The sequence below is a fragment of the Phocoena phocoena genome, chromosome 20 (assembly GCF_963924675.1).
Source record: "Phocoena phocoena chromosome 20, mPhoPho1.1, whole genome shotgun sequence".
NCBI classification, from domain to species: domain Eukaryota; kingdom Metazoa; phylum Chordata; class Mammalia; order Artiodactyla; family Phocoenidae; genus Phocoena; species Phocoena phocoena.
The window spans coordinates 57,978,566-57,992,817 of NC_089238.1; the positions used below are offsets into that span (position 1 = coordinate 57,978,566).

General features: G+C 52.4%; 1 protein-coding gene across 5 annotated transcripts in view; it reads left to right on the forward strand.

The window, feature by feature from the left end:
* BANP (BTG3 associated nuclear protein) overlaps positions 1-14,252 on the forward strand; it is a 75,078-nt gene that overhangs the window by 16,610 nt on the left and 44,216 nt on the right. For 3 of the 5 annotated variants that reach the window (XM_065898244.1, XM_065898247.1, XM_065898243.1), the window contains exons 4-5: positions 8,290-8,406; positions 9,796-9,971. In XM_065898244.1, the coding sequence (XP_065754316.1) occupies positions 8,290-8,406; positions 9,796-9,971 (293 nt within the window). The remainder of the gene's footprint in view (positions 1-8,289; positions 8,407-9,795; positions 9,972-14,252) is intronic. The other 2 variants (XM_065898246.1, XM_065898245.1) reach the window with 1 other exon arrangement.

Below are 14,252 nucleotides of genomic sequence, written 5' to 3' on the forward strand. Positions count from 1 at the left end.
CATCCTACTCCCTAAGGCCTCTGGGATGCGTGAGCACTTGTCCCAGGGCTACCTTTGCGTGGAAGGCACCTGGAAATGGAGCCTGGCTGTGCGGCATCTCCCAGAACAGGTGCAGGGGGATCATGGTGGACCCCAGCCTACCTGCCTCTCAGGTGTGAGGACCTCGGGGCATCTGGTTTTATTGTTTAACTGAGGAGTGTCCCCCCGACCCCTCTTATTTTGCTCTTACTGAAACTCTAGGACCCTGGTAAAAAAAAGTAAACAGTTTTCTTTTTGTAAGTACAATACGTGGGACACAATTTCGTATTTTATTAGGACCCCGGTCCTTGTATGTGAGGCAGAACTATAACTGGAAAGCCAAGGTTATGTGCCTTACCCTCCTGTTGGCATATTCTCATAAGCAGAAAAGAGGATTACTCGAGATTCTTGTGAGCTCGCTTCTGTCAGTAGAGGGTTACACAAAACTCAGAAAGTTAATATTATACACATTTCCCAAACTGAGCTGGATGAGTGACAGTTTTGAATTGCAGAAGGCTCGGTGTCAGCAGATATACTGTAGTGAGGCTCAATGGTAGGAGAGAGGGAGGCAAATACTTTTCCACACACTTTTTATTCTTATTTTTGTGTTAATTTATTGTTTAAGATTTATTTTATTTATTTATTTTTGGCTGCATTGGGTCTTCGCTGCTATGCACATGGCCTTTCTCTGGTTGCGGCGAGCGGGGTCTCCTCTTAATTGCGGTGTGCAGGCTTCTCATTGCGGTGGCTTCTCTCATTGCGGAACACGGGCTCTAGGTGTGCGGGCTTCAGTAGTTGTGGCACGTGGGCTCAGTAGTTGTGGCTCGCAGACTCAGTAGTTCGGGTGCGTGGGCTCTGTAGTAGTGGCGTGCAGGCTTCAGTAGTTGTGGCACGTGGGCTTAGTTGCTCCGCGGCATGTGGGATCTTCCCGGACCAGGGCTCGAACCCATGTCCCCTGCATTGGCAGGCGGATTCTTAACCACTGCGCCACCAGGGAAGCCCCACACACTTTTTAATATTCGGCTGGAACTCCTCCCCAACCACAGAAAACAAAATTGGGCATCATTGTGTGAGCAGAAATCATGCCCAACTTGACTGCGTCACTCACGTGTTGACGAAAATAATCAATAAACAATCTATAATATGGACGGAGAAGAGTTTTACGTGAGTGAAACTAAAGACTATAGCACAGAAGACTGCTCCAGGAAGCAGGGTTTTCAGCACAGTTTTGTATCTCGTCAGAACAGGGAACATCAGACGGGTCAGGGACACACACACTCCTTCAGGGTTCCCACGGGACAGACAAGCACGCACAGAGTCGGCGTGGCCTTGGCTCCTGGGAAGGGAGGCTTATCGCGGCAGGAGGAGCAGCCCTGGCCTCCCGGGGAGGGAGGCATTTCATGTGATTTTCGTGTGGACACTCTCTGCTTCTGATCACTGTGGCCTTTTCTTCAACGGTTAAAGCAGATGTACAGTGAGTGTCCGCTAGGCCGCAAAGTCAAGCTGACTCAGGTGTGAGCCAGGGTGGCGCCCACACCTCAGTGCGCGAACGTCCCTTTCACCACAGGCTGCAGGCAGCAGCTCTGTGTGAACCGCGCTGCTGTGCGCCGTTGCGGTCGCAGGTCACACTGGAGGCTGGCTTTGCCGGCTGGGAGTTGGTGCAGGCACCGTGGCTCGGCCCCCTTGCCGCGCAGCCTCGCCTTTGGGCATTTTAAGTCGTCTAGGCTTGTCTTGGGAAGGTTAGAAGTTTCTCCTAAGACGGCAGTGCCCCCAACCTGTGTGGACGCCCACTTGTGGACGCTCGGGACGCGCCAGCCCGGCCCCAGCCCTAGAGCGTCTGGTGTCCACAGCGCGTTGCTGCGGGTGGCGGCTGGTCTCCTCTCCCGGATGAGCTTTTGCTCAGAGAACTCACAGTCAGAGCTTGTGGACGTTCTCTTTGCTCTTTGGAAACTGGAAATAAGGGGTGACTGTGCTGCTTGGACAGACCTGATTTTTCCCGAGGGACCCCGTTCCTCCAGGGAGCCTAAGGAGTGCTGGTGGGGTTTAACCCCATGCCCAACCTGCCCCGCCTGCCCTGAGCCACGTCCGTGGCCGCTTGTTCACTGATGGCAGCCTCGGTGTCCATTCAAACCGTGGTCACATGGTGGGACTGATGAGCAAGGGGCAGAGGAGTCGGTTCTTTGGGACAGCGGCACAGGGCGTTCTGACCTGCTCACCAAGCAGTTTTCTGAAACTCAGGGGTGGTTGAAGGCCGCTTTGTAAGAGAACTTGGAAATGTTTCGCAGGACAGCTCTGAAAGCTGAAGATATTTGGTTTTAAATCCATCAAAATAAAACCATTAAAATCCCCAGCACTGGAAGGGTAAGTGGTAGCAGTAGCTGCAATAGGATTATTCCTGCTGTTCACCAACAAGTGGCAAAGGGCATGGGAGATTCTTGGCTTTGAATCCAGGCTCCGTCACCTGAACGTGATGAGACCTTGGGCAGATTCTACCCTTTCTAAGCATCAGTTTCTTCATCAGTAAAAGGAGGGTAAAAATCGTGAGCGAGGGTTGCTGTGAGGGGATGACGCATGTGAGTGCTTAGTGCTCCGTGATCCCCGGGAGGTTGAGAAATCACTAGCACTCGTCATTCACCGAGTGTCCGACGACGTCAGCCAGCCTCGTGCCTGCTGGGCGCACCCAGTCAGCCCTCAGGACGCAGGTTGCCCTGAGTGTAGACGGCATCCTGGGCTGTGCTCTGGGCCTCGCGTCTATGGACGCCTGCTCTGTTCTTTTTTTTCACAGTGTGGACCAGCCGAGTGAGCCCGAGGTTGCCCCTCAGATCTGAGGCTGCTCCTTGAACACACAGGCTTGCCGGTGTCCTGGGCGTTCATCTAGGCAGCCGGGATGCATCGCTGAACAAAGCAGACGGAAGGTCACATGCACAGTGGCTGGACCGGGCGGGCTCTGGGGGAAGCTGGTGCTACTGGGAGCAGTGGGCGGGGATTTTGTGCTTGGTGTTGTTTTAAACCGGGGCACCCATCAGAATCACCTGGGGGAATTGTTAAAAAAAGAGAAGTCCAGGCTCTCCAGGGCGGGCCCCCGCTTCCCCAGGAGATTCTGATGCCCAGGGAGTCGTGGGGTGCAGGTCCGGCTTCAGTGACTTTGGTAAAGGACATTGGCTCTGCCGCTTGAGGACTTTGGGCTCAAACCTGCCATTGCCACTGAGTAGCTATGTGATCTTGGACGGGCTGCTGGCTATCTGTGCGGGGAAGGTACCGCAGTGCCCGCTCCAGGTTTGAGGCTTTGTTTCACGCGGGGCCCTGGGGCAGTCCTGCCTGAGGGGGGCGGCCCCCGCGTGACTGCCCCACGGAGGTGGTGGGGGCCCTGCGCTCACAGTCACTGTCCGCCAGGGCGGGCAGCCCTCGGCACGTGGTCACAGGTCACAAGCTGTAGGGCGCGCTTTACTTCTGAATGCTGATGTCCTTAGGCCAGAGTATTCAGCTTGTGTGTAAGTAGCGTAATCTCAGAATTAGGCATGAATGTTCAGCTTGCACGTTAGCCTCATCTTAGAATTAAAGCAATCAGGATGGTCTGTGGGTCTAGGCCTTTCCCTTTTCCCTTTTGGTTAAGTTTTTATTCAACAGGAACTTTGAAAACTGACATACAGTTCTAAGTACAGGTATAGATAATGGTTTAAGACTGTGAAAGAATGAACTGAGCACATGAAGTTTTAAAAACCGGAATGACCGAGGAATAGATAAAGTGATCAGTGGAACTGAATAGAGAGCCCAGAAATAGACCCACACAAATATGCCGGCTAGATTTTGACAAAGGTGCAAAAGCAGTTTGATGGAGGAAGGACAGCTTTTTGAACAAATGGTGCGGGAGTAGTTTCCACAGGCAAAATGAAAGAAATGAACCTCGGTGGAAACCTCACACCTTGAACAGCAATTGATTTCAAATGGATCACAGATTGCAACATAAAATGTAAGACTGTAAAACTTTGGGATGAAAACACAGGAGAAAACCTTTGGGACCTGGGGCTAGGCAGCGGCTTCTGAGACGTCACACCAAAAGCCTTATACATGAAAAATAAAAGAGAAAGTGGACTCAATCGAGATTAAAAATTTACGCTCCCTGAAAGACCTGTTAGGAGCTGAAAAGAAGCCACCGACCAGGAGAAACTGTTTGCAAACCACATATCTGATAAAGGACTAGTGGAATGTCTAGAATAAAGACCTCTCAAAACTCAACAGTGGAAAGTCAAACAATCCAATGGGAAAGTCGGCAGAAAGCAGAAACAGCTCTTTTACCGGAGAGGAGAGGCGGCTGGCGAGTAAGCGCGTGAAAAGGAGCTCAGCGGCGCTAGCCAGCAGGGAGACGAGGACAGGAGACAGCTGGACACAGCAGGGGCCCTCCAGATGCCGGCGGGACGCGGAGACCCCGGGCCTCGCGCCGCTGCTGGTAGGCGTGTAAGACGGGGCAGCGGCTCTGGAAACAGATCGGAAGCATTTCTCGCCGTTAAAATGTCCTCACCGTGTGGCCCGGCAAGCACGTTCTTGGGCACTTATCCCAGAGAAATGGAAACTCATGTTCACACAGAACCTCCACATGAATGGCCATGGCCGCTTTGTTTGTAATAACCAAACCTGCAGACACCCCGAAGGCCCCTGTCTGGGTGAAAGGTTAAACACGCGGGTGTGCCCCTAGGCACATGCTTGGGCCTGGCCGACTCCCAGGCGTCAGCAGAGGCGTCTCAGAGGTCACACGCCCCGTGCTCCCACCTCTGTGACATCCTCTGAGCGTCCAAGCGGTAGACGGGGAGCAGGTTAGCGGGTGCGCCGGGGAGGGAGGGTGGGCGTGTCTGGGAGGCAGCACTGACAGGTGCACGTGGAGACTGGTGCGATCTGAACAAGGCCCGGGGATGGTGCCAGCAGGGTCCCAGTGTCGCTTTCCTGCCCTCGGTGTCACGCTGCCGCTTACACAGGATTCCCAGAGAAGCAGAAGCAGTGGGAGGGGTGTGTGTGGGGACAGCCAGCACCCACTCTAAGGGGCTTCCCACTCGGAATTGGCTCACACGGCTGTGGAGGCAGCCAAGCACGCGCACAGTCTGTGTGGCAGGTGGACAGGCAGGGGGCATCGTCACCAGGTGGCACCCCGTGGGCAGGAGCTGTTTGGAGTCTCCAAGATCGGGGACAGCCTAAACTGCCTTTTATTATTATCTTTTTAAATATTTAATTTATTTATTTAGTTTGTCCATGTCATGCAACCTTTTATTATTATTTTTTTAAATATTTAATTTATTTATTTAGTTTGTCCATGTCACGCAGCATGTGAGATCTTAGTTCCCCAACCGGGGTCGATCCTGTACCCCCTGCAGTGGAAGCGCAGAGTCCTAACCACTGGACCGCCAGGGAAGCCCTTAAACTGCCTTTTAAAGCTCTTACCCGATCAGGCCAGGCCCACCCAGGGTGATCTGTCTCTCGAGTAATTTAACATCAACCACCTGGGCCTTTCTATCACATCTGCAAAGCCCCTTCCCAGCAGCACCCAGAATCGTGTCTGACTGGGTACCTGGGGCTGTGATTCGGCCTTGGCAGGACACTGACGTGCTGTGACAGTTGCCCCGTACGGACCCTCAGGATAACTACTGCTGTCTTCTTCTTCTTTTTTTTTTTTTTGCGGTACGCGAACCTCTCACTGTCGTGGCCTCTCCCTTTGCGGAGCATAGGCTCCGGACGCGCAGGCTCAGTGGCCATGGCTCACGGGCCCAGCCGCTCCGCGGCATGTGGGATCTTCCCGGACCAGGACACGAAGCCGTGTCCCCTGCATCGGCAGGTGGACTCTCAACCACTGTGCCACCAGGGAAGCCCTGCTGTCTTAATGTGATGTGGATGTTCCATAATTTTTGAAAAACAAAATATTAAGTTGTAGAACTTGAGGTTGACGTAATTGCGTTAGTGGAAAGGTGTATTTTCTGGAATATTAATATTGGTATTTAAAAACAGATTCATTGCTCACTTAAATGTTTCTGTTATAATCTAAATACCATCATCCATTAAAAACAAGTCCCCTGATGAATAAGCTTTGGACCGTCAACTTTTACATCGTCCCTTTTGCTTTTTGAACTTTCTTTCCCACTTCATTTCCTTCACAAGATTTTATCCTGTCATCCAGGCTGGTGCACTCCTGTGCGACAGAAATACGGATGGAAATTGAAGCTGAAAAATGTATTTCCTGTAACCGGGAGGCCTGGAGGGTTAAGAAAAAAGCTCTTCTGGATTGAGGTCTCGTTACAGCTCTTAGCACACAGTTGAACAAAACAGGGTAAATTATTACCAGTTTATAGTTAACTCTTAACAATGCGGTGTTGTGAATTTACCCTTGCGATGCATGGGGCTTTAGTGTTAGTTAATTCCTGAATCTCTGGAGGGTTATGAGTAATCTATCACTTAAAATGACGCAGGGTTCAACGTTGGTTCCATTTCTGTTTTCAGTTTTTATCGTTTGAAGTTCTGAGAAGCTTTGTTTACATAAATAAATCTGTGGAAGATGAAGGAGGTCCTCATTTCTTGCAGGTGTGTGCCAGCAAGCTTAGTGGTCTGTCATCACAGATTACTTTGATTATCTGTGAGCTGAAACCCTAAGTAGGTCCTCCGTGCGCTTTGTCAGAGGCGAGTGGTAAGGAGTGACCCCCGCAGAGCGCCTGCTGTCTTACGTCTGGATGGACGGGGTGCCTGAATGTGATTGCGGGGAGGCTTTGTGAAAGGGAACAACCACATTGGCCAGAGGTGCTCTCCTGGGGCATCATCTTTAGGGCATAGAACGTTCTGGAAGGAGGGCATCTGGGAATTGAGGCCCTGCGGGATCTGCACACCGAGGGGCCCCCGACGGTCGGGTGCCCCGGGGCTCCCTGTGCTCCAGCTTGAAGCTGGGTGTCTCAGACCAGCATTTCCTTGGTCTTAAGGTCCTTTAGGAAACAGAGGTGTGTTTAGTCTAACGACTCTGCCGGTCGTTGGCGTGAATCCATTGTAACCTGTTTATTTCCGGCAGACATCTCAGACCTTGAATGTGCTCATGTCCATCGTGATGTCCTATCGGGGTGAGAGGGAACACCTTCGTGTGGGTACCCTGTGTGTGACCTCGGTACCAAGTCAGAGGCCACCTGGCCGCTGGTGGTGCCTGAGCTGTGGGTAGGTGGTCAGGATTTGGTGGGTTATTTCAGGGGTCACTGATGATTAAGTAGCACGGCTGAGAAAATGCTGATGCCTTTGAGTGAAATGCAGGCGATGCTGCTTCTTTTTTAGGAAAATACCCTGTGGTCCTGCCGTTCACTTCCGCGTGACACGGTGCCATTTGTGCCTCTGCTTTTGGGGACATTTAACAGGGTGTGGCTGGGACAGGGGCCGGCTTCTCATGGGTGCCTTTGGGTTCATGGGCTTTCCTCCTGTAAAAGCAGGGTTTCCCCGACTTGGAGTTTGGAGAGAGAGATCCAGGCATGACATTGCTCTCAGGTAACACTGCTGTACATCTCGAGTACCTGTTCTTTCTGCACAAAGCACGGCGGGAAGTGCTGAGGGCTGGAAGGTTCATGAGCAAAAAATCTTGACGACTGTGCTTAGAGATGAGCCACTGGCTCCCGCGTGTTTAAACACGTGTCTCAAAAAATAAAAAAATAAATAAACACATGTCTCCCTCCGGAAAGAGCCCCCGGCGGGGCACAATTCTTTTGTAGCATCGTTTCCTTCGAAGCAAAGTCCCCGGACCCTTGGCTGTGGTTCCTGCACTGGTCCAGCAGAACCCAGAGGTCAGTGCCCGGCGGTTCCCCCGCAGCCCCTCCGCGGGTGTTCGCCCCTTTCTGTGCATGACACTCACATCCTGGGATGGAACTGATAAGCACAGTGGTCACGAAAGCCTAGATTGCAGATGGGAATTCGCTCGGATGCAGTGAGTAAGTCTCAAGCTGTTTTCCATGCAGACCTGCTCCTTCAGAAACCTTCCTGCGCAGTGACAGCTGTGACACCTCTGTCTCTTCTCCGTAAACATGTAAATATTTGTAACCTGACTCTCCCGACAGTGCCAACAAGGAGCAGAGCTAGACTCTCCATGAAGAAGCCCAGCCCCGGCTCGCACTTTGCCCGGTGTCACTCGTGCACGTAGCGCAGCCCTGCCGGGGCCTCCCCTCTGGAGCTCGGGGCGTGGGCGCTGACTTTTGATGACTCTGTGCTCTGACAATGAACGCTGTCGTGTTAAGGTCTTCTTTTCTCTGTGATTCTTTTGTTCCCTAGCGTCGTCCCCCAGACTACAGTAATTCTCAACAGTGATCGGCAGAACGCCGTTGTAGCCAAGATGGAAGACCCCCTGAGCGGCAGGGCACCGGATCCCCTGGAAAATATCATTAGCAAGTCAGTAGCACGACACCCCACCTCTCACCGCCACCGCTGGGGCCCCGGGGACAGGGCGGCGTCCTGGGGCGCCCGTGTCGTTGGGCCCGGGGTTGTCCGCGGCCAGGGTCTGGGGAGGACGGCCCGGCCTGTGTCCGCCGCCGCGCGTGCCTGCGGGAGGTACCCTGTGTGCCCACCACGATGCGCAGATCCCGCCCTCTCACCTCACTCCCACCTGTCTGTCTGTCCGAGCATGTCGGGTCGGCGACGTCCCCTCTGGTTGGTGAAGTGGCGGAGGCGTTTCGAGGTGGTGCCTTTTCCACCCCTTTTTCTTTGGAGACGCTTTGGCTGTACCCTGGGTCAGAGGCGGGAGTGCGTGGAGGGCACCATCGCCCCTCGTGTGCTGGCGCCCCGCTGGCGTCGGCCCCACCGCGCTGCTTCCCGGCGAGTCTCGCAGGCACTCCTGCGGCCGGTCCCGCTTCTACCTGGCTGTAGCCCAGGTCCGCAGGGCCCCAGACCCCAAGCAGCCCGGCCGCGGGAGGTGGGTGCGGACGCTCCGGGCCGAGGCCGTGGGCCGGCAGAGCAGCAGAGGGTCCGTGTGCCTCGTGCCCGCGAGGGCGGAGTCGTGGCCAGGTCCGGAGCGTTTAGCGAGGTCCAGCCCCCGGGATGGAGCCCTCCGGGGTTTGCCTCGGCAAGCAGGGACCTCGCGCTGCTTCCCCTTCTCCGTGCGCGGCAGCATCTCGAAGGCGGTCGGAAAGGTCATTCAGAAGGCAGTAGCGTGCCTCCAGGTAATGGAGCCCGTTTCGGAGCTGGCTGGTGTTCTGGTTTCCTGGCCGTGCCTTACTGCGCTGTATCGGGGTCCCTTGTGGTGCTAAGGATGCCCCCCAGGAGATCCTCGACTGGCTTTTTTAGCCCACTCGAGCGGTTTCTGTCAGTGGGCTAGTTGGGAGTGAGAGCTGCGTCTTCACAGGCCGGGTCATTTCTAGGACATCTCTCGGGACGGAGTGGATCGGTGCAGTCAGTCTGGGTCTGCAGACATACTTTCTCTCACTCAGCCTTTCCTTTGACACGGCCTCAATCTCACCCTGATTCAAACGTCAGCGTTTGACGTCACCTCCATGATCAGAAGGGAGCGTTCTAGGCCTTGAGTCACAGCGAGTTGTGATTTCACTTCTTTTGCGGTGTAAACATTTTTTTAAACGTTTCAAGTTTCATACAGTTTCTTGGAGCCACAGGCTGTCTCCTGCTATTAATCTGAGTAGAAAGAGCTGAGGGAAGGCTGGTGGCCCAGTGCGTGTGCAGAGGTAGCTTCTCTGAGACGTGAAGGGGAGAACGTCGGGGTACAGAACCATCTCTGCGTGTTGCTGTGCTGCTCTCACCACACTGCTGGTGTCTCTGTTTCCCGCGCAGCGCGGTGCCCGGGCGTCGGCAGAACACCATCGTGGTGAAGGTGCCAGGTCAGGAGGACAGCCACAATGAGGACGGGGAGAGCGGGTCCGAGGCAAGCGACTCCGTTTCCAACTGTGGACAGTCAGGAAGTCAGAACATCGGCAACAACGTCACCCTCATCACCCTGAACTCGGAAGGTGCGTCCTCGAAGCTGCTCCTCTCCTCCGCGTGGACGGTAATGGGTGTGCCGCGGCTCTTGAACAGCTTGGGCTGAAACTGCGCGGGTCCATGACACGTGGACTGTTCAGTAGTAGATGTTACAGCGTTGTACGGTCTGCACACGGGGAGCCGTGAATATGGGGGCACTGCGTTCACGGGGGGCCCACTAGCAGTTATGTGTGGATCCCTGACCACATGGAGGGTCGAAACCCCTCACGTTGTTCCGGTGTCAGCTGTAATTTTTTCCCCTGCTTTTTAGAAAAGTAATATATGTTTATTGTTTTTGAAAGATGATAAGATATGAAAATGACAAAGAAAGGACAAATAACCGGAGACATTCCTCATCCAGAGATCTCTAGAAACCTTCTGGGCTTTTTCTACGTTAACATACACGCTAGAGTTACGATTTTGTAACTCGCTTTTCCCCATTGCGTAGTAGAAATCTCTCCACGTTGATGCAGGGTCACATAATCGTTTTCAGTCAGGTTTGCTTATTGAATCTAGCTCTGGAGGCTTTCCGATGATGGAGAGCTGTAACTCGAGAGCTATCGGTCGGCTCACTTGTCTGACCACAGCTCTGTCCTGTGTCTCTGATGAGGGCCTCACGCAGACTCAGAGGGGCCATACGTCCAGGTTGAGTCCACGCTGCCCCTGCCCACTGTGATATAGGGGGAGCATCCTCTCTCCTGCTGGGTCTGGGGTCCACTCTCACCTGGCTCTGGGTCCGGGTGGCGGCCTGGCAGGCCCTCCAGAGGGTTCCTGCCACCTGGCAGCTTTGTCCTTCTCTTGAGGGCTGAGCCGATGTTTCCCAAAATAGTGCGGAGAGAGAGGAGGGAACTGGGCAGATGTAGCATCGTGTCACCGAGTCCTCAAGCATATCATTTGTTAACTAGGAAGGGCTGGTGAGATGTTTCTGCTTCTCCGTCTGAGTGGTTGATTTTTCCTAAGAGCACAGAATAGATTTTTCTACAAAGATTTTCCTGTTAGACTTGTTACCACATCTGAAGCATTGAAAATGTTTTCCTTAAAACGTCATTCACCTCTAACATAAGTCGCTAGGGTTGAGGTGGCAGAGCAGGGAACAGAGAAAAAGCAAACTGGGCAACTTAGAAAAAAAATTGAGGTCTAATTTCCATTCCATGAAACTGACCATTTTAAAGCAGACGTGCCGGTAGAGCGTGCACATCACCCCTATCTAACTGCAGGGTATTTTTACCACCCCAAAGAGACCCCACAGCAGTACCCCCGTGCTCCAGCCTCCAGCCCTGCCACCTCTGATCTGCTTCCTGTCTGTGGGGTTGCCTGTTGTGGATGTTTCATACGAGTGGAATCACGTGGTGCCCTCCTGTTGTACATGCAGCAGTCCTTCATTCCTCTTTATGGCCGGGTGACGGGGGCCGTCACCCACCGATGGACGCTGGCGTTGTTCCCACTTTCTGACTGTCACGAACGGTGCTGCTCTGAACGTTTGTGTGTAGGTTTCTGTGCGTGTTTTCATTTCTCTTGGGCTGATACCTGGGAGTGGAATTGCTGGGTCAGGGCAGCTAGTCTCTCTACTCATTAGACTTGAGGAAAAGAGGGTTGCTCCTGATCTCATCTTAGTGGATATCGACTGAAAATTACATCTGTAACAATTGCAGAGAAAGCTAATTGTTCTTATTCTTTTTCCATGTGGATTTTGGGTAAATACTCCTGTAGGTCTAACTGTGGACTTCAGGCCTAACTTGTTTGGTTTAAACGGCCTCAGCTCTGAAACATGACATTGGATAATTTGGGGGGAGTCTGGGGTTATCATAAAAACCAAAAATGTCATCATTTAAGTTTGTATGCCCTAATGTGATCTGATTAATGTGAAATATATTTCAGGGGGGACCGCAGACTGACTCTAATGTGAGCTTACAAAAAGGGATCCGAATTTGAGCTTATTAGTATTAAAATCTGTAGGGAAAAAAGTACAGGTTTTCTGTGTGTCTGAGTGCAAGCTTGCTGCCACTGTCCTCGGGAGGGTGTCCCCCCCGCCACCCCCCCGCAGTTCTACGTTCTGAGAATGTCAGGTTGAGCCACCTCGGTTGGCACGGGGTTTGGGAAGATGGAACAGAGACCGCCGGTGTGTGCACGTAAATGTGGGCAAAAGAGCTAATCTGTGAACATCTCGCACGGGCCCGTGGTGGCGTCATGTGGCCAACACCCTGTGACATTTATGATGCACTGAGAGTCGGATTCGCTGCTTCCCTCCCACGTCCTCCCGGGACCAGAATAGCCTGCTCGACTAGGGAGCGTCCAGTCAGCTACTTCCTATCAGAGAGATGGGGATAAGGTGTAGGCGCTGAAGGGCTGGAGGCTCGGCCTTAGGTGGAGTCATCTTCCTTCCTGATAAGAGCCCAGGGCTGCACATAGACAGACATTCTTCTCTTCTTATAAAAGTATTTCTGTGCCTGATTGCAGAGAACCACAGAGTTTCAGAATGGCTATTTCTTAAGAATTCCGCATCGTCTGCACGAATTGGCATGCCGTCCCCTAGCAGATCTTTATTATACTGGAGCGGTGCCAGGGGATTTACCCGTGCGTTAGTCGGCGGTTCTGGCTGTCACGGCACCAGCTCCGTTTGGATCAGAGAAACGCTGACGGTGGGGAGCCGTGAGCCGCTGGCTAGCTCTTAGCTCTCGCCCTTCTCTTCCCCGGCACAAGGCCTTCGTTTACCCCGATCTTTGGGAAGTACTGAAAGTGGGTGGGGTTCATCGTTCAAAGATTAAGCTGGTGAACTGAGTCAGAGAAACAGATTAGCCAAAATGGACCAAAAGTGGGATCTGTGCATTAATGAAGGGATTTAGTTAGATTCTTAATAAAGAGTTTAATTCCTGCCGTTTATGCATTTGATAATTCTTACAGAACTTGACTAATCCTGCATGTAAAACGTTTGGTACTTGCCTTTAATAGGGAAGTACTTCTGTTATAATTGAATTGTTGTCAGAAATCAGCCTTGTATATGTTGCAAAGCCCCGAGTCAGTGAAATGATCTATACTCACGTATCTGTGAGTATAAATAGATAGAGACACTCACATATCTGTGCTGGGGTGGGGGCAGGGCAGGGAGATGAAGTCTGGGAGGAGCAGGTGATTCAGCAGGGTTGTCAGGTACAGCACGGGGACCCCGGAGCACCTTCTCCGGGGTGTTGCTGGGCTGTGGGCTACGAAACAAGATCAGTACAAATTGCTGTGTTCACGAAACTGCAGCTGTACGTGTGCTAAGGAGGAAATTTAGCCAGAAACATTTCTTGAGAATTTGTTCACATAATTTATTTTATATGAACTTTTCTTAACACAAATTCTTTTTTATTTTAAAGATTTGTTTTGATGTGGACCATTTTTAAAGTCTTTATTGAATTTGTTAACAATATTGGTTTTGTTTTATGTTTTGGTGTTTTGGCCGCGAGGCATGTGGGATCTTAGCTCCCCGACTGGAGATCGTACCTGCACCCCCTGCATTGGAAGGCAAAGTCTTAACGACTGGACCGCCAGGGAAGTCCCTGCATAAATTCTTTGTGTATTTGGTAACATTAAAACACATTTTAGCAGCCGTCATAAGTAGGCTGCTGACAAGAGCAGGATTAAGAAAGAGGATTAGTGTAACAACGTCAGTGGGTCTTTGTGCAGGACCACGTAGTGAATGGTCACTGATCCGAGATCAGAGAAGAGTGGCCGGAGGGTGGCATCACAGCATCCCTCGCCGAGTCTCGGGTCGGCATGTGGGACCCAGCATAGGGACACCCCGTCTCTGCCCAGCGCTCCCGCTCTTTCTGCCAAGTGTCCTTGGACACTCGCTGTTGTCACAGTTGAGCTCATGACGACTGTGCTCAGCGGGCGGGATTCCCCGGAAGAGGCTGGGCTCCGTCGAGGTGTGGCCACGTGGTTCTGTGGGATAGGCCCAGCCTCGGGGGATGGAATTGGCTGCAGTGCCAGAAACGTTCGTCTTTTCCCTTTCCCTACAGCATTATCCTGTATGTAACCTAACGCTTTCGAATTCCCAGTTTAAAAACCCCAAATTGTCGATCTGTCCATAGCTTAAAGATGTCACGTCAGTCCCAAAGAAGCAGAGGTGCTTGGGCTACAGGCACATAGTTTACTGTGTCTAAAGCCAGGAAGGCAAGCTGTCAGGTTCTGTGGTTGGTTGGAGTGTTACCGATTCACTGCAGGTGTCACCCTTGAATGAGGCTCACAGTCAGGGTGTAAACACCTTAATTCAGAAGGGCTCAGAAACA